At 50.6% G+C, this 18,764-nt stretch overlaps 1 protein-coding gene and 1 pseudogene across 2 annotated transcripts in view; one reads left to right on the top strand and one right to left on the bottom strand.

The window, feature by feature from the left end:
* The first annotated feature begins 3,341 nt into the window (after nt 1–3,341).
* LOC308530864 (large ribosomal subunit protein P1-like) lies at nt 3,342–3,669 on the top strand (annotated as a pseudogene). Its single transcript has one exon. The product of its transcript is annotated as a large ribosomal subunit protein P1-like (transcript).
* Nucleotides 3,670–6,801: 3,132 nt separating this feature from the next.
* Nucleotides 6,802–18,764, bottom strand: part of PLEKHD1 (pleckstrin homology and coiled-coil domain containing D1) — a gene marked incomplete at its 5' end in the record, with an annotated part of 28,568 nt that continues 16,605 nt past the window's right edge. The window contains 7 exons of the mRNA XM_081107629.1: nt 6,802–9,006; nt 9,260–9,409; nt 9,966–10,110; nt 10,433–10,565; nt 11,108–11,286; nt 12,708–12,801; nt 14,417–14,511. Coding sequence (XP_080963755.1) covers nt 8,831–9,006; nt 9,260–9,409; nt 9,966–10,110; nt 10,433–10,565; nt 11,108–11,286; nt 12,708–12,801; nt 14,417–14,511 — 972 coding nt within the window. The 3' untranslated portion in view covers nt 6,802–8,830. The remainder of the gene's footprint in view (nt 9,007–9,259; nt 9,410–9,965; nt 10,111–10,432; nt 10,566–11,107; nt 11,287–12,707; nt 12,802–14,416; nt 14,512–18,764) is intronic.

Below are 18,764 nucleotides of genomic sequence, written 5' to 3' on the forward strand. Positions count from 1 at the left end.
GAATGTGGCCATGTGACTGAGTTTCAGCCAATTAAATGAGAACAGAGGTGGTCTGGGCCATTTCCAGGCACAATGAAGAGGAGAAAGAAATCCTTATGGGTGGCTGAAGACTCTGACCCCAGGGCTAAGCCTCGGCTGATAACAGAAAAGTAGCTGCCAGGTAGGCCCCCAAATGACGTGTAAAGGGCCTTCTCCACAGCCAACCTGTACAACCAGGGTTCTGACTCTTGTTCACTGTTGTATCCCTGGCACCAGAACAGTGCTTGGCATATACTACATATCACCCAACTGAAGACATCATTGAGTAGAAGGCACACCATTACTTTATGTAGCACTAAGAAACCAAAAATGCTGCCAATTAAACCATGACACGATGCTTTCACTCAGCATTTTTATTTTGCAGTTACTGAAGGAGCCCTTGTAGACGTGGTTAGTACAGATTTTCATCATAAATCACTCTCGTGCCTAAGACAATGGGGAACAGAAGTGAAGTAACTGGGCTAAGGTATTTCTAGACGTTCTCATTCCAAATCTGAGTCCTGCCTCTATGAGAGCAGCCAGGACCATCTGTTCTCACACGCTGCTGTCCGCAGGCCTCAGAGTGATGCAGCATTTCTCAAAAGAATCCGTAAAAGAAGGAAGTGTCCTATGTGCTGGGCTCTGAAGCCAGCCTTACAACGCTGTGGGTCTGGCTATATCACAAGTGCTGCCAAACATATCGGATTTCCCACCTTCCCCACAACGATCGGTTCTGATTTATTGTGCGCATGCTCTGTGAGCATTGGGGGATTTATTATTGTATTTTTGCTAAACTATTGACATGAGCTCTGCATGTTTTGATGCTGGAACTTTTTTGATGTCTGCAAAGGCAATGACAGTCTCACCAAGAAAGTCACATGGCCAGCAGCAATCACAAGATGCCATCAATAAAGATACATCTCAATTTCAGGCATTTTGAGTTATGGGAAGGAGATGTGTCAAATAATTTTTTAAAACATGATTGGAGGTTCCCCATAAATATTTGTTGAATGAATGAATAGATGAAGTCTAGTGAGTGAAAAATGCTTTGACCTCCTTAAAAAGAGGCCTTCAACCCTGGGGATCACACAACAATTCTGAAAAAGCTAAAGTGACTACCAATTAGGCAGCTCTTATTTGGAAATAACAGAAAATGAATCAAAGGGGCCTAAACAATAAGGAAAGATAAGTTAGCTCACATAACAAGAAATCCTGAAATAGGGCAGATCAAGTGTTGGTTGACCCACTGACAACTCAGAAAGAAGGGCCAACGCCTCTCACCATCTTTCTGCTCGGTTACCCTTGGCACTCCGGCTTGGTCCTCAGACCAGCTGCCCTCATGGTTTCAAGTTGGCTTAGTTCTAGGTGTCATATCCGGGCATGAAATGTCCAGTGGAAGTAAAGGGATTGTATCTTCCCTATGACCTTTTAAACGTGAGAAAACCTGTCCCAAGAACCCCCAGCAGACTTCTCATCTCATTGGCTAGCCTGGGTCCCATGCCCACACCTAAAGCAATGTCCAGCGGAGAGGAGCAACCCAGAACTGGAGAAGAGCTATGAGAGCATCTCTCTTCACACTGTCCTTTTACAAAGGGGAGGTTGGATAGCTTGCTCCTCTCTGTTTAATCACTGGCACTACAGGACCACCAGGACTCTAGATTCCCAGCCCAGGACATTCCCATTGGCTGCTCTCTCCCCCACCCACCAGAGGACTCCTCTGTTCCAGAGGACACTGGCCTGGGAACGCCCTCAGGGCAGGGCAAAGGATTATGAAGGTCAAAAGACTGCAGCCTAAAAGTGGTTGGAGGCAGCAAGAAAACGCCTGGTTGTTTTGCAAAGTCCTTAGGACGGGAGGCCTGGATCCTCAGGCCCTGCTATGTTGGTCTAACCAGACCTCCAGACAGGAAGAATTCTCTGGAAACTGTCAGTTACCAAGCAGCTGAGTCATCCCTTAAAACTCATAATAGAAAAGATCTTGGTGGAGATTCTATAACATAGAGGAACTCAATATTCTTGTGGAAGAAAGGAAGGGACCAAGGGAAGGAGGGAGGGAGGGATAAAAGGAAGGGAGGAAGAAAGAAGGGAAGGAGGAAACTAATTTAAAAGGTTCATAAAATAATTTACATATTAATATGTAATTATTTGGATACTTGTATATGCTAGAAAGGACATAGGTCCTTTTTGGTGTTTCTGTTGTGTTTATTTTATTCATTAGATTTCACATATAAGTGAAATCATGATGGAAATTTTAACTTGGGAGTTTCTTCAGTTTGATTTATCCCCTGAAGAACTTTGGATCCCTCGTCTTTCTGGTCCTTATGAAGATATGATGATGAGTTTCAGAGTTTTACTTTAGCTTTGGCCTGGCAGCTCCCTAATTCCCTGTTTCTGGGAATTTCTCCTGGGCTCCATGCTGTGTAGCCCCAGGCAAGATAAACCATATGTGCACATCTCTCGGGGAGGGGTGTGTGTGTGTGTGTGTGTGTGTGTGTGTGTGTGTGTGTGTGTGGAGAGAGAGAGAAAGAGATAGATAGAAGAGAGAGAGAAAGAGAGAGAGAGAGAGAGAGAGAGAGAGAGAGAGAGAGGAAGAGGAGGAGGAACGAGGAAGGTAAGAGAGGAGAGAAGAGCACATTGGTCTTGAATTCAAATACCTGAACCTCCACTTAGAGCTGTGTGACATTAGGCAAACCCCTTAACCTCTGCGGGTTTCATTTATCTATAAATCAAGGAGAGGGATGTTGTGAGAACAAAAAAGATAAGTCATTGTGAAAGTGCTGGTATACAAGACTCTTCATAAATGATGGTTGAAGTGAAGGTTTTTGTTTCACATCTTAAAGGAGAGAATAACTGGGAGATTCAATGCAGAGCCTGGGCAGCGTCACAATGCCCTCCCCCTCCCCCCTTTCTCCAGCAGCTACAGCTCTTTCCCACTGGAGTTTGCTGGCCCAGCTCAGAGCATGCTGCCATCTGCTGGGAGGAAGGGAGAGTGACACCAGAGCATTAACACCGGCCATGGTGAGGAACAGCCTGGGAAACGGGAAGCATGGGACCCAACTCCCCCTGGGCTGTGATTCTTATCCTTTAAGACAGGTGCCCCTCTCACCCTGGCCAGCAGTTCGTCAGAAAAATGAGATTTCAATCAATCTTTCTTTTGAAAAGTGACAGGATATGATTTAGCCTTAAAAAGGAAGGAAATTTGCCCGCTTTCTCCAGCTGCCGGTAAGGTGCTGGGTTCTTCCGAGGAAGCTATGGCCGCGTTGGGGTGAGGCCCTGCGGAGACTAGCACCGCTCCCGGCAGCACTCGCCCAGCACTCACCCTCACCATGGCCGCAGTCTGGAAGCTCGCCTGCATCTACTCGGCCCTTACCCTGCACGACGATGAGGTGACTGTGACGGAGGATAAGATCAATGCCCTCATTAAAGCCGCTGGTGTAAATGCTGAACCTTCTGGCCAGGCTTGTTTGCAAAGGCTCTGGCCAACGTCAACATTGGGAGTCTCATCTGCAATGTAGGGGCTGGGGGACCCTGGTCCTGCCCCCTCCACCGCTGCTGCCCCAGCTGAGGAGAAGAAAGTGGGAGCAAAGAAAGAAGAATTTGAGGAGTCTGATGATGACATGGGCTTTGGTCTTTTTGACTAAACTAGCTCTTTTGTAACACATTCAATAAAAGCTGATCTCTGTTGCAAAAATAAAACAAACAAACAACAAAAAACAACAAAAAAGGAAGGAAATTCTACCCTGGCCCAAGCGGCTCAGTTAGTTGAGCATCGTCCCATGCACTGAAAGGTTGCCGGTTGGATTCCAAGTCAGGGCACATACCAGGGTTGCTGGGCTCAATTCCAGGGAGGGGGCATGCAGGAGGCAGCTGACAGCTGCTCAGCTCTCACATCAATGTTTCTTTCTCACTCTCCCTCTCCCATTCTCTCTAAAAACCAATAAAATTTTTTGTAATAAAAGTCAATTACAACATGGATGAACCTCAAGGACATTGTGTTAAGTGAAATAAGCAGCTAGTCTCTCTCTCTCTCTCTCTCTCTCTCACACACACACACACACACACACACACACACACACACGACAAATAAGGACAATTCCACTTTCATGAGGTAACAAGTAGTCAAATTCACAGAAACAGAAAGTAGAATGGAGGTGGCCAGGGGGTGGAGGTAGGGAGAAACAGGGAGTAGTTTAATGGATGTAGAATTTCAGGTTTGCAAGATGAGAAGTTCTGGAGATTGGTTGCACAATAATGTGAATATGCCTTACATTGTTAAACTGTACAGTTAAAATGGTAACTTTTATATTATGTATATTTTACCACAATAAAAAAAAACACATCAATAAGCGATAGGGATGAGCACATGGTCGGTGCTTGATTTCCTGACAGAATTCTGGTAAATATTTACTGAATGAAGAAGAAAGGAAGTGATGCTGACAGATGGCCACAGACAACAGGGTGAACATGAGAATCGACACCTTTCCTTTCCCAGGAAAGCCTTCCAAGCAAAAGCCATTAGTCACAACGACCTTGTGGTGATAAATCAGTCTCTTTCCTATTCTCACCTCGAAACTAAAACAAAATTATTTTTTTTATTTCATCTGATAACAGCATGGCACCAAATCCAGCCTGAGCCAGAATGTTCTATTGATTCCAGGGTTGCAAGTTCCCAGATCACAGAACTTCAGAACTGTAGGGGCTCTGAGCAGCTGGTGAGACCTGAGGTGTATATCCTACTTAATAAGAATTTTATGAATATGTAAGATATTTAATTTTTTTAAATTTTTAAATATATATTTTTATTGATTTCAGAGAGGAAGGGAGAGGGAGAGAAACATCAATGATGAATCATTGATCGGCTGCCTTCTGCACGCCCCCCAGAGGATCGAGCCCACAACTGGTTCATAGGTCGACGCTCAACCACTAAGCCACGCCAGCCGGGCTGTATATATAAGACATTTTAAATAATCACTGCAAAAGCCACAGCTGGAAAGAGGTGAATCCAAGGCCTGACCTTTTACCTTCAGACCCCACACACACACACACACACACATACCTCCCATTCTTCCACTCCCACAGCAGCAGGCAGAGCATGGCAGCTTCCTCCCCTCAGCTGCTAGTGGACACAGTCACTGCTCTGCAAGGGGAGTTTCTCCTTGTGGTCAGTGACCTTTGAGGCCCATCAGCCATAAGATAAGAGGGCAGTTGAGTCTGTTCACAGCCGGGCTCAGCCCTGAGGCAGGTGTCAGATCCTCCAGGGGAAGTAAGGCAGAGTACAAAGAGAGCAGGAGCCCCGAAGGCACCCCAGCTGGCTCTGCTACTGCCTGGGTATCGCCTGGAGGCCCTGAAGTCCAGCCTTTGAGCAGCCCTGTCTCCCTCCAACTTCCCCACCTGATTGCCTGACTGTCCAGTCCCACCCAGAGGTAGAGCCAGAGGGACACAGAATACCAGACTGTAGAGGACGCGTAGTGACAGTGCAGGGAGAATTCACCCCAAGGGGATCTAGTTTATTGACCACGACCCCTAGGATTCCTGGGCTTGGAGTGCTTCCTGGACTGCCCCTGAGCACGTCTAACCCAGCAGGATGGAGAGGGGAGCTCATGAGTGGAGAGCCCAAGTCTAGGGAAGGGAAGGGGAGAAGGGATGTGCAAAGAACTAGGAACTGAATGTGAAACATTACATCACACCTATCCACACCTGCTAGGCAGTTTGAATAACCAGTTGCTTTAGATGTCTGGGAGTGGGTCTGTTTCCATGTGTCAAGAACACCGTATCTTCTCCCAACGCCTTGCAAAGGAGATTCCTTCCCCCTCATCCCCAGGGGACATTCCTTCCCCCTCGTCCCCAGGGGTGGGGTGAGATAAGAGAAGTCAGCAGCTTCCCCACCCACGCTGTCAAACCTGCAGGGTTTCTCACTTTGGGGAACCCTTGCAGTGGCTCAGGGGTCTGAACAGCACCATCCTGGCTCATCACAGAAGCATAAGGTTCACCAGGGGCTGCTGGCCTTTATCTGAGGTCTCCAGAGCAGCCCCCTCATCTGGTGGGTTTGAAGAACTACCTTCTAATTACACCAAATCTGACACACCCAGAGACTTGAGCAAGCTTCTGTTCCTCCTCTTTCATGAGGGGCTCCAAATTTCATGTGGATAGTATCTGAGCACCCACAGGGTGCCCAGGTTCTGTGGAGGTGGGTGGGATAGGATGGTGGGGGGGGGGCAAGAGTTACATCCTCCAGAGACAAGTACAGAGAGTGGACCCTTCCCAGGGGCAGAACCCCGTATTTTACAGGTCTCATGCTTCACCCATTAACATGTCATTGGGGAAAAGCAGGTGACCACGGAACTCTCATCCAAACTGGAACACTTAGGATAGCAAACGGGGAAGCCGTTCTTAATTTTCTGAGACACAGCGCAAACCAAGACAGTCCCGGCACGATGACAGATCATCTATTGCATCCGGAAATAAACCACATAGGAGAAACCAGTCATTACTGTTTCTTGCTCTTCCTTACATGATTACAACACCAAAGCGTGGTCTGTGCTCAAATCAGGACACCCAGCTGATAGCCCTTGTTACATGGGGACATCCAGGACCTCAGGCGGGAACATATTTTTCAGTTAATTATTTAGAAGCCACTCCTAGGAGGTGCAGCAGCTGGGAGTACTTCCTCATATGCCGGGAAACTTGGGTGCATGTCCGAGTACAAGCCAGCATTTCTGTAATTCAACACTTGGCCTGCAGGTGGCAACATCTCGTCAGCAATGACCAACCACAAGCAATGCTGCAGGAAACATTTAATGGGCCAAGGAATAAGGGTTTTGTTGTTGTTGTTGTTTTAAAAAAAAATCAAATCAATATATTTCCAGTAAGCAATTTCCACCTTTGCATATTTTCATATAGTATTTTTCTCTTTTTCTATTTACAGTGCTAGGTACATAGTGACTTTTTAACAAATAAATACTTATGAATTGACCAGTTGGTTGAAGAGAACCAAGGGTTGCCTGAGGCACGGTCAAGTACAGGATGAAACAGAAGGAAAGAAACTAGGGATTTCTGAATGTGCATGGAAAACATTTTCCTTTCTGACTAATAATTTGCCTGGAGGGACAGCGGGAAATCATTTGAAATTTTCCAAAAGATCTTTCTCCCAAGAGCAAATCATTATTAATCTAATTCTTTAAAAACAAAGAAACAAAAAAATAAAACAGTAATCTTGCTTTTATCAACCTTGCCCCTCATTTCAAAGTCCATCCTACATACATAATAGATAAGTTATTTGCAGGTTTATGCAGCTTTCTACATGTTTAAAGATTTTACATTTAGACTCCGATTTATTTAGATGCATTGATTCTGAAGCCTCCCCCCTAAACTCCGAAGAGACTGGCTGAAGCCATCAAAGTCCACCCGCCCCCGGGGCGGGACCACCGAGGTTAGTTCCACCAGGCAGGTCTGAGCACAGAGCAGTGGACACGAGCCAGCAACACTCCTCTTCCCCAGGGACCTGCGCCTCACGGGACGTCCCCTGCAGCCATCTGTCTATCTCTCAGACTGGGCTCCTCACTCGGTTTTCCAAGCAGCAGAGAATCAGCACCTTTCATACCACCAGGGTCCCTGAGCACCCCGATCCCACAGACACCCCTTTCTGGAGAGACCAACAGACTCAGGAAGCTTTGGAGGGTGGCCTAGAGGGAGAAGAGCTGGGTAGACTGTCCATGGGTGAGGGACACACACAGCCTCAGCCTCATGGAGGGTGGTGGTTTTCCACAGAAGCTGCAATGGATGTTTCAGCTTCATCCCTGATGACTCAGGGCCAACCAGTGGCTACTGGCCATTTCACAGGCCCAGGCCCCCATCTTCCAGGGTTCATGGTCACACTGCTTCACTGGGTAAAGCCTCTGCAGGGAGAGGTGGAGTAAGGCCACCAAAGCAGGGTCAGCTGGAGGGAGTGGTCTGTGACCCCACGGACCAGCAGGGCCGCCGTAGCCAGAGGGAGCTGCCTCCCTGTTCAATCAAGAGAAGACAGTGAAGGAGCCAGGGCCGCCTTTATCCACTCCCTGACTTGCCCTGCATCCTCTGGGAGAGCTCTCAGTGTCCCTGTTGCCCCAGCTCCCAGCCAGGGCCCAGAGCCCCAAGTACCTAAGCAGGCGGGATGCAGCGGGGAGGTGAGGGGTGCATCACCCTCATGGGTCTGAGGCTGTAGATGGGTGAGCTCGCCTGAGGAGGGGAGTGAGCGGGTGATCCCAAAGCCAGGGCCCAACCTCAGGAAAGGTGATACTGTGGGGTGGAGTGTGCCATGCACCCAGAGCTGCTGCGCTAGGTCTTTCTTCCTGCCTCACAATGTGGTCAACGCGAGGGCCCTCGACTGAGGGATGTCTGTGGGTCGCTGAAGCAAAGAGAGTTAGGAAGCCCCCCCCCCCCCCCCCCCCCCGGGGAAGCAAAGGTCAAGGTGGGGAGGAGAGGCCTTCACACACCAGGACCGGCAGGTGGCGCGTCGCAGAGAGGTAGAGTGGGCACGACAGAGAGCTGTGGGCCTGCCCACCTCACTCCCCAACCGAGAAAACAGCCTCCACATGCAACCAGGCCTTTTCCTGGCCTCATCCTGACAACCGGGCATCACCCAGCTGGGGCCTGCACGGGCCGGGCATAGACCCAAGGGCAGGGTCTGGGGAGGGGGGGTAAGGGAGGTGGCATCCCTGTCCTCTGAGGGTGAGGTGCAGGCCCGGAGGAGAGCTGAGAGAAGCCAGGTAGTCAGCCTCCCCCTGCACATCTTCCCAGCCCCACCCAGGAAAGACCCGGGAGGCGGGGAGGAAAGCCATCACTTTCCACCCCGCGGGAGAGGAAGCGCTGAGGACGGTCCGGGCTGCGTCACCATGATGTGGTAGATGGACTCCCGGAAGCGCTGGTCTCGGCTCAGACGCTTGGCCACCTCCTTCAGCTCCTCGATGTTGTTGGCTTCCAGCTGGGAGGTCATGAAGGACTGGGACGGCTTCACTGGGGAGGCGACGGCCCAAGGCTGGTGAGGTCCTTCCTCCACAAGGCGTGGCCCTGCCCCCAATCCCGGCCCACAGCCCCTTCCCACCCCCGGGCTCCCCTAACCTGGGAAAAGCCCAAGGCTGGTGGGCTGGCTCAAGGCCACACTGTCCGGCCTCAGAGCTGGGCCAGCCCTCCCACCCTGCCCTCTTCCCGCGTGTCCCTGCGTCCTGTGACCATCCCCACCCCACGGGGCACACACGCCCACACTCACTGTCATTCCAGGAGGTGCTGGACCGGCGCCGGTGGAAACGGCAGCTCTTGATGCGGCGCGTGGCTGCCTTGTGGATGTACACGGAGTTCTTCATGATGACCGGCATCTTGGCCTCCAGCTCGGCGTTCCGGATGCACTCCTCGAAGAACCCTGCGCCCGAGTTCACTGCGTTTCCCCTCCCGCCGGCCTGCCCCGCCTCGCCCATCCCCGCCCAGGATCCAGGTGCCAGGAATCAAGAAACCCTTAGAGCCCATCCTTTGGGAGACCAGAGCCACCTGCTGGAGGGGGCAGACCTGCAGGCCTTCTCCCCTGCCCCCTCCCCAGGTCCAACAGCTGAAAGGAAGCAGCATCAAGAAGATGCTGGCAGGCAGGAACCTGGAGACACTCCATCAACATCTAGACCCGTGGTCGGCAAACTGCGGCTCGTGAGCCACATGCGGCTCTTTGGCCCCTTGAGTGTGGCTCTTCCTAAGCCTTAGGAGTACCCTAATTAAGTTAATAACAATGTACCTACCTATATAGTTTAAGTTTAAAAAATTTGGCTCTCTAATGAAATTTCAATCGTACTGTTGATATTTGGCTCTGTTGACTAGTGAGTTTGCCGACCACTGATAGACCATCGAATGCACACCAGGCCCTGTGTGGGGCCCTAGCCCTTATCCAGGCTCCACAGGCTGAGGTGCTGGGCACCGAGGGCAGAGCTTACTTTTCAGATGGCTCACGTCGGCCCGCATCCTCTCCTCCTTCTCCTTGTTCCGCACCCTGGAGTTGAGTCCTTGTTCCAGGCTCCTCAAGGCCGCCTCGGCCTCCCGCAGACGTCTCTCCAGGTCCATACGGACCTTCACCTCGGCCTGAAGGGAGAGGGAAGGAGAGATGTGGAGTTCTGTTGCCATCTCCCCTGGAAGCCTTGCCTGATCACCCCTGACTCGAGTGGGCTTGCTCGCCTTTGGATGTGGGTGGAAGTTACTACCTCCTGCCTCCTGTCTTACACCCTTGCCCAGACGGCCTGCACTTGACCCCACACCCAGCAATGGTGCCCCACAGAAGTGGCAGGCTCACTGCTTCCCCTCGTGGCTCCATCCCTGCCCCTGGCTGGTCAGGTGGGCAGGGATGATTCAGGTAGTTGCTGGTGAAGTGCAGGGACGTGAGGGGAGTCCCCAGGTGAGGGAGCACCTTGAGCTCCTGCTCGGCCTGCTGCTTCTGTGCTGTCAGCTCCTGCAGCGAGTTCTGCAGCGCCTGGGACTGGCTGGAGTAGAACTCACGCTCCTCCTCCAGGGCCCGTGAGCGCTCCTCGTTCTCCTTCATCCTGCCCGGGAAAGGCACTCAGTCAGGGCTCACTCACCAAAGGGGGTTTCCGCTGGGAGGACAGCCCCTCAGAGAGAACTGGCTGAAGAAATCTGAGGCCCAGGCTGCAGGAGCCCCCAAACATTCTGGGTGCCGTCAGTCAGGTGATGAGGGGAGCCCGTCTTACGTTCAGAAAACCTGAGTCCTGGGTCCAGGTCTTGCTGGTTCTGTGACCTCAGAAAAGTCCTAGAACTCTCAAGGCTCGGTGTCCTCATCTGTAAAAGGGATCTAAGAGGACCTTCCCAGCAGGCCACAAAGCACTGTTATACGGACCTAGTGACTGTCTGTATAGCTCACACCTTTGCAAGAGATAATGATCCAGTCAGTTCTGGGTAGTGAAGGTTCTCTTCCCATTTGCCTGGTGGGAAAACTGAGTCCTGGGCAGAAGGGAGTGAGTGACCTATCTGGGCAATGGCAACTAGAACCCGAAAGTCCAGGTGCCCAGTTCAAGGAAATTACCGATCCCCAAGCCCATCATGGACCCCTGGGTCCAGGGCTCCTCACCGCTTCTCTGCCAGGAGCTTCTCTTCCCAGAGCTGCTGCATCTTCCCCTCGATCTGCCTCAGGTTGCTATGGAGACCCCCACTGGGAGAGGGCTGCTCGCTCGGATTGGCCAGTGTCTCCAGTTGGTTCTCATTCTCCTCCAGCATTTCCAGGGTTTTCTTCTTCTCTATGGAGAGCTCCTGGCATGGAGGGATGGGAAGGAGGGAGAGAAGGAAGAGAAAGAGCCTAATTTAGGTTCCCCACCATGGTTGCCCTCACCTGCCTTCCAATTCCAGGGAGTGGTGCCCTCCACGCTCAGTCCTGTATGAGGGACACCTGGAATGTCTCCATCCTTCCCTTGAGGTAAAAGGCCAACCAAGCTCTCCTTCCTCACAACATGGCAAGGTTACCCCTCCATCGAGGGAGTCAGAGAGGAGCCCAATGAGGCTTCCAGGGGAAGTGACCCAACTATAACCAGCGGGCACCAAGACCCAAGGGCACCATGACCCTCTGGGTTCTTGTTCCTCCAGCAGCAAGTGAAGGAATGTGTTGGGGTCACGTGAAAAACACCCAACAGGACCAGACTAAGAGCTGGCTTATGTTCTCCCCGTTTATCAGACTGGGATCTTGCACACCCCGGAAATTCTGGAGTTGAAACCATTCAAGGGAACCACCTCCTATGATATGAAATGGAGAAAGATAAATAAAGGCACCACAAACGAAGCCCCAGTCAGCGGAGAGAGAAGAGAAACCCTTGCAGTCTGCCAGGCAGTTCATTAATTCAGTAAACGTTAAGATCCCCCTGACATGCCAAGCTCACTTGAAGTGCTGGGCTTGCAAAGGCCTTAAGACACTGCCTAGTGAAGCTCACAGTTTAGAAAACACAGCCTCGTGTGCTCAGTGCCATAACAAAGTGCTGTGGGAGCCCAGAGCTCAGAGCAAATTCCTGCTACGCAGAGGCAGGGAAGCTTGACCAGAGTGATGTCCAACCTGTCTGCACCTGAGAAGGATGAAAGGGTTCTCCAGGCAAAAAAGAGGTGAAAGGACATTGTGTAGAAGGGACCGTATGGGCAAAGGTGTGGAGGATGAGAGCACTTGGTTTGGGGGGGGGTGCATAGGAATAGGGGGCGGGGTCTGCTCTGGGTGTGGAAGGGCAGCAGAGGGCAACAGTGGAGGAGAGCCTGGGGCCAGAGTTTGCACTTGCATGCCATCCTGGAGAGTTGGCTCTTTGTCCTTGACACATGCCACCTCCCCCCCAGTTTCTGTGGTATCAAATGGAGGTGACCTGGCAGCCGATTGCCCTTCCTGCTCAATTTCACCCGGATCAGCTCAATGAATGAGCCACAAGAAGGAAGTGGTGGGCGGCCCGCCTCCCATCCTGATCAATCCTCCATCTGTAAAAGAATGTAAGCGCTGAAGAAGGTGGATTTCCTGAGGCCATGGTCATAGCAAGGGCAGACTTGAGTCGGCTAGAGTTCCCAAACGCCCACAGAGAAGAGTCCCTTAGGTCAGTGCCCTTTGGCGCCCTGTTACCCTCGCAGATGACTCAGTAACTAGGGAAACAGTTAGAAAAAAACAGAATCCCGCGGCCTCACCAACCAGCCCGCCAGCGGCTCCTCACCTCCAGCGTCTGCTGCAAGGACTCTGTGAAGTGCCTCAGCTCCTTCTTCTCTTGCTCCACACCCTTGAGGCATCTTGCAGTCAGTTCTAGCTCCCTGTGGGGACACAGGGTATGAGTATGGCCACGCTCACCCCTCCTAGTGCCCTCTGTACCTAGAACAGCTTGTTTCACCTCCCAAGAAGGCTCAGTGGGGTCCTGGGAAGGCCAGCCCCTCCGCATGGCTGGGTCCTGCCAGCAGATGTAGGGACCCCGGGCTGAAAGGAGATCCCCGCCAAGTGGGGCTGAAGTCACTTGCTCTCGATACTCATGCATTTGTCAGTGGGGTAAACCCAGGGGCACCCACAGGCAGAGAAGCACTGGGGGAACACAGGGGTCTCACCCTGTCGTCCCTGCTAGAACCCACACACTGACATGGGACGTGGCAGAGGCCTTTCTCTGGGGTGACAAACTCTTGCTGCTTTCTTAACAAGCCTGGGCCACCTCAGGCCTTTACACCTGGTCTCCCCTCCTCCTGCTTGGAGTGCCTTTCCCTTTCTCCTGCCCAATTTTCCAAATCCATCTTCAAGGCTCAGCTCAATCCAATCTCCGTTCAAGCCCATCAGGATTATGCATGTATCTTAGTTCCTGGAACAAAGGGCTGCCCCGTGCCTCCGAGCACTTGGTTATATATTATTGTGCTGATGGTTCCTGGGTGTCAGTCTGGTTTTCCCCACCACATCTTCAGGGAGAGGACTAGTCTTCTATTCCAGGGTCTGGCACGATTCTGAAAGTGAGCAGGTGTTTGGCTATTGACTTGGTAAGATTCTCTGAGCTTCTCCCTCCCTCAGTTTTATGTCAAATGACTTCCTTTGTAAGATTGTTGCAAGGAAAGTCTGGGCTATCATTAATGATTAATAATGATGAGGATAATCATACCATCACCGTCCCCAGAGCAGGGATCCCCACATTCCTGAATAGGCTGCATCAGAATGATCTGGGGGCTTCTTAAAAATATAGATACCACCCTGGCTGGTTTGGCTCTGTGGATAAAGCATTGGCCTGCGGACTGAAGGGTCCCAGGTTCAATTCCAGCAAGGGCATATGCCTGGTTGCAGGCTCGATCCCCAGTAGGGGGCATACAGGAGGCAGACAATCAATGATTCTCTCTCATCATTGATGTTTCTATCTCTCTCTCCCTCTCCCTTCCTCTCTGAATCAATAAAAATATATTTTAAAAAAATATATAGATACCTGGGCTCTACCTTTAGGAGACTCTAATTCTGTTAAATGATCATAATGTGCAACTGGTTTTTACACCATGCACAGGACTAAAGATCCCAAGGGATATCACTAGCCAGAATGTGAAGGGATTGCGCAAGAGAGACAGGGAATGTTGGGGATCTTGGCTAATGGCACCTGCAGACCAGTTTGCCCTGTCTGCCCCGGGAAAGGAAGGGTTGACAGCAGCAGGAGGGCTTGTTGCTTGGGGGAGGCCTGTCTGCACCTGCCCAGGCCTCATGTCTCAGTGGGCAGAAGTGGCCCATTTGTGTGGGAACTACAGCTTTTTCTGGGCACACCCCGAGGCCTGGAGCATTGGGAAGATAGACCAAACCAAGTCATCAAGTAGAGAGGACCTCCTGGGCGGGGGGCCTCCCCAGGGCTGACTAGGAGCACGGTTCCTGATGCCATACTAGCCCAGATGCACCGCCCTCCCGCGGCACCACCACCACCTCTTGATCTGCTCCTGCTCCATTCTCAGCTCCTGCACCACCTCCTCAAACTGCTGCTTCTCAGCCTCCAGCACCTGGTTAAGGCGCTCGAGCTCCTGAAGAGAATAGAGAGAAGCAAGAGTCACAGGCAGCAAAGGGAACCCCCACTCTAACCCAAGGGACCCTCTGGGATTCAGCACAGCCTGGGGCATGCGCTGGACCAAACGTGAAATTGAGTCCTGCTGAGCCCTGGTCCCCTCAATGACAATTTCCAAACCAAAACCTGTGATGACCTGGGCTCACTCAGCAAGCTGAAGGCAGGGTTTAGAAATGATCCCAGCATTACTTCCTGTGACTGGACACGATGATAATTCTAGATGTCACTCACACCCTAAGGCACATTGTCTGGCCCTCAAGCCCTGGAGAATAGAGTGGGGAGTATGCATTTCCATTAAAGATCCCTGAAATGACATCAATTAGAAGTGGCAAAGAGAAGCCATTCCCACCCCAAAAGTCAGAGACTAAGAATTATTTTTTCTCACAGCATCTTTGAAGCAATGAGCACAGGTGGCTGCAGCCTCCCCTCTACTCAGCTCCAAGGGAACAGAAGAGCCAGAAGCCCAGGACACTCTGGCCCCAGGGGCCCAACCGGTCCCTCCAGGAATGCTGGCGCAAGTACAAGGGTGTTTCCATCAAGCAGGTGGCCTCAGGGCTCCTGTTTTCTGACTTCCGATGGCAGGGGGTGTAGGGGTACACTTCAAGTGAAGCTTGGCTAGAAAGAAGCCCATTTGTGATGACTGCTTTGCTCCTCCACATTTCACACTGGAAGGATATTACTTCAAATCCACTTCCTTTCTCTTCTTCTGGCTCCAAATGATGCTCTCATTTTTCACCCAGGGGCTTTGTTCTCAAGGATCATGGAAACCCCACCAAGGAGTGGGGCTGGCTGGCGGGAGAAGTTGCCATTGGCTTTGAGAGATACAGAGAAAGAATAAAACCTAAAGGAAAGGGAAGATCTGATTCCAAACCTCAAGCCCTCCTTTCCTAACCTTCTTACCCAAAGAAGTTTTTCTTTCTGATCATTATTGTCCCTCTTGGTGTGGCTCACCGATGGTCACTGAGGGCTGCTCCCTGGCATTCTGATGTCCCTCTGGGCACACCGCACAGCCACAGTGCGCCTGCAAAAGCTGGCGGGCCCATGGGACTGGCTAAGGCCAACGGAATGTGAGCAGAAGTATGCCTTTAAGAGACAGGGCCTGACACGCTATATTCCCTTTCCTCTTCCATGGTAGCCACTGTTGCTGCAAACGATGGAGGCTTGATTAGCCTGGATCCCTGAGAGGAGATGTGGAGCAGAGCCCCCAGCTGACCCAGGTAGCTGAGTGAGAAATAGATGGTCACTGTTAAAAGCCACTAATATTTTGGAGATTTGTGTCATTGCAGTAGACATAGCCATATATAGACATAATATAAATATAATTAAATTTTTATGCTTGTAAATGCCCCCCCTTTTTAAAAATATATTTTATTGATTTTTTACAGAGAGGAAGGGAGAGGGATAGAGAGTTAGAAACATCGATGAGAGAGAAACATCGATCAGCTGCCTCCTGTACATCCCCTACTGGGGATGTGCCCGCAACCAAGGTACATGCCCTTGACCGGAATCGAACCTGGGACCCTTCAGTCCGCAGGGCGACGCTCTATCCACTGAGCCAAACCGGTTAGGGCACCCCCTTTTTAATGAAAGAAAAGTTCAGAGTTTCAAAAAGTTTGAAAAACCTCTATTTTTGATACATTCTCAGTAGCTGACACTTGGTATTACTAGTGATGATAAACCTCTCTGTGGCCTCTGCCTGCTGTGGGAGGGCTGTTCAGGGGGCCAGGGAAGTTATAGGCTGCAAGCATCCCTGAGTTTAGACCTGAAAAAACACCAGGGAAGCTAGCTGGCCCTTATAGGCACCCGGCTCTTGTAGGCGCCTGGCTTCTGATGGTGCAGAAGAGGCCACCCCGGACCCAGCTGGAGGATGCCACCCACACCCTCGGTTTCTTCTCCCCGGAGAGCCCCTTTCTCCAGGGCTCTGAATACAAATATTTCATGGTCCTTACCATGACACTGGGATATCTTTTTATATACAGATATATTTTTGTTGATTTCAGAGGGGACAGGAGAGTGATGGAGATAGAAACATCAATGATGAGAGAGAATCATTGGTCAGCTGCCTCCTGCACGGCCCCTACTAGAGATCAAGACCAAAACCCGGGCATGTGCCCTTGACAGGAATTGAACCTGGGATGCTTCAGTCCACAGGCCAATGCTCTATCTACTGAGCCAAACCAGCCAGGGCGGGGATATCTTTTGTAATTGAAAATGGGAGAAAGTAAATTATTAAAATGCCATGAAAATGTCCATACACTGCTAATAAGAGTGTACTGGTAAATAGGTACAAAGTTTCTGAAAAGCAATTTGGCAATAGGCATCAGGAGTCTTTTTTCCCCTAAGGGAATGTGTTTCCAGGAAACGAGCTCATCTAATCAGGAGTCTTAAAGGTTTTTGCCCTTTGCATCAGTAATTCTACCTACAAGAGTCTATCCTAAAGATATTAGCCCAGCCTGTGTGGCTCAGTGGTTGAGTACTGACATATGAACTAGGAGGTCACAGTTCGATTCCTGGTCAGGGCACATGCCCGGGTTGCAGGCTCAATCCCCAGAGTGGGGCAAGCAGGAGGCAGCTGATCAATGATAATCGCTTATCATTGATGTTTCTACCTCTCTCTCCCTCTCCTTTCCTCTCTGAAGTCAATAAAAGTATTTTTTTTTTTTTAAAAGAAATAATTGCCAAAACCGGTTTGGCTCAGTGGATAGAGCGTCGGCCTGCGGACTGAGAGGTCCCGGGTTCGATTCCGGTCAAGGGCATGTACCTGGGTTGCGGGCATATCCCCAGTGGGAGATGTGCAGGAGGCGGCTGATCGATGACTCTCTCTCATCGATGTTTCTAACTCTCTATCTCTCTCCCTTCCTCTCTGTAAAAAATCAATAAAATATATATTAAAAAAAAAGAAAAAAGAAATAATTAGAGGCCCTGGCTGGGTAGCTCAGTTGGTGAGAGAGTTGTCCCAATACAACAAGGTTGCAGGTTTGATCCCCAGTCAGGGCACATGCAAAAATCAACCAATGAATTTATAAATAAGTGAAACACCAAATCAATGTTTCTTTCTCTCTCTCATCAATAAATAAAAATAATTTTAAAAGAAATAATTATAAAAGTAGATCAGGATTGATGTATAAGGATGTTCACTGTGGTGTAATTTATAATAGTGACAACAGCTGAGATATCCAAAAATAGAAGATTAATTAAATGAAACATTACATATTAACGAATCAGTACATGGTCACTACAACAGATGTTTTCAAAGAATGCTAATGACATGAATAATTGCTGGATGTACAATGTTAATAAAAGTATAATGAAAAAGCAGGCCATAAAACGAAATATCTGATATGATCCTATTAAGCTTAAGATATAGATATAGATATAGACATAAATATATAGATAGCTACACTAATAAAAGACAAAGATGCTAATTGACCGTACCTTTGCTACGCTCAAGCCACGCCCACCAGAGCCAATCAGAGCAATTATGTGCAAATTAACCCAATCAAGATGGTGGCTGGCAGCCACAGAGCTGGAGCAAGCAGGAGGCTTCGTTGACCCAGCAATGGAGGAAGCCAAGCTTCCCGCCTGCTCTGGCCAGCTGTGGCCTCCACAAAAGGCAACAAAGTTTCAATTATAGAAGCTAAATAAATCCCAGATACCTGCTTCCAGCCAGCCTCCACTGGGAGCTTGGATGGCTAGGGGCCATGGCCAGCCTGCAAACAGCCATCAGCCCCTCACCCAGGCTTGCCAGGCACCCCAGTGGGGATCCCTACCCTGAAGGGGCTGTGGCCAGCCTGCAAACAGCCATCAACCCCTCACCCAGGATGGCCATACCCTCATGGGGTAAGGGTCCATGCTGGGTGGCTTGGCCAGCCTGCAAACAGCCATCAGCCCCTCACCCAGGCTGGCCAGGCACCCCAGCGGGGACCCCCACCCTGATCCGGGACACCCTTCAGGGCAAACCAGCCAGCCCCCACCCATGCACCAGGCCTCTATCCTATATAATAAAAGAGTAATATGCAAATTAACCCTAACAGCAGAGCAACTGGGAATCACTGGTCACTACAACACACACTGACCACCAGGGGGCAGACACTCAATGCAGGAGCTGCCCCCTGGTGGTCAGTGTGCTCCCACAGGGGGAGCTCTGCTCAGCCACAAGCCAGGCTGACGACTACCAGTACAGCGGTGGTGGTGGGAGCCTCTCCTGCCTCC

This window comes from Myotis nattereri, assembly GCF_964212035.1.
Source record: "Myotis nattereri genome assembly, chromosome: 1".
NCBI classification, from domain to species: Eukaryota; Metazoa; Chordata; class Mammalia; order Chiroptera; family Vespertilionidae; genus Myotis; species Myotis nattereri.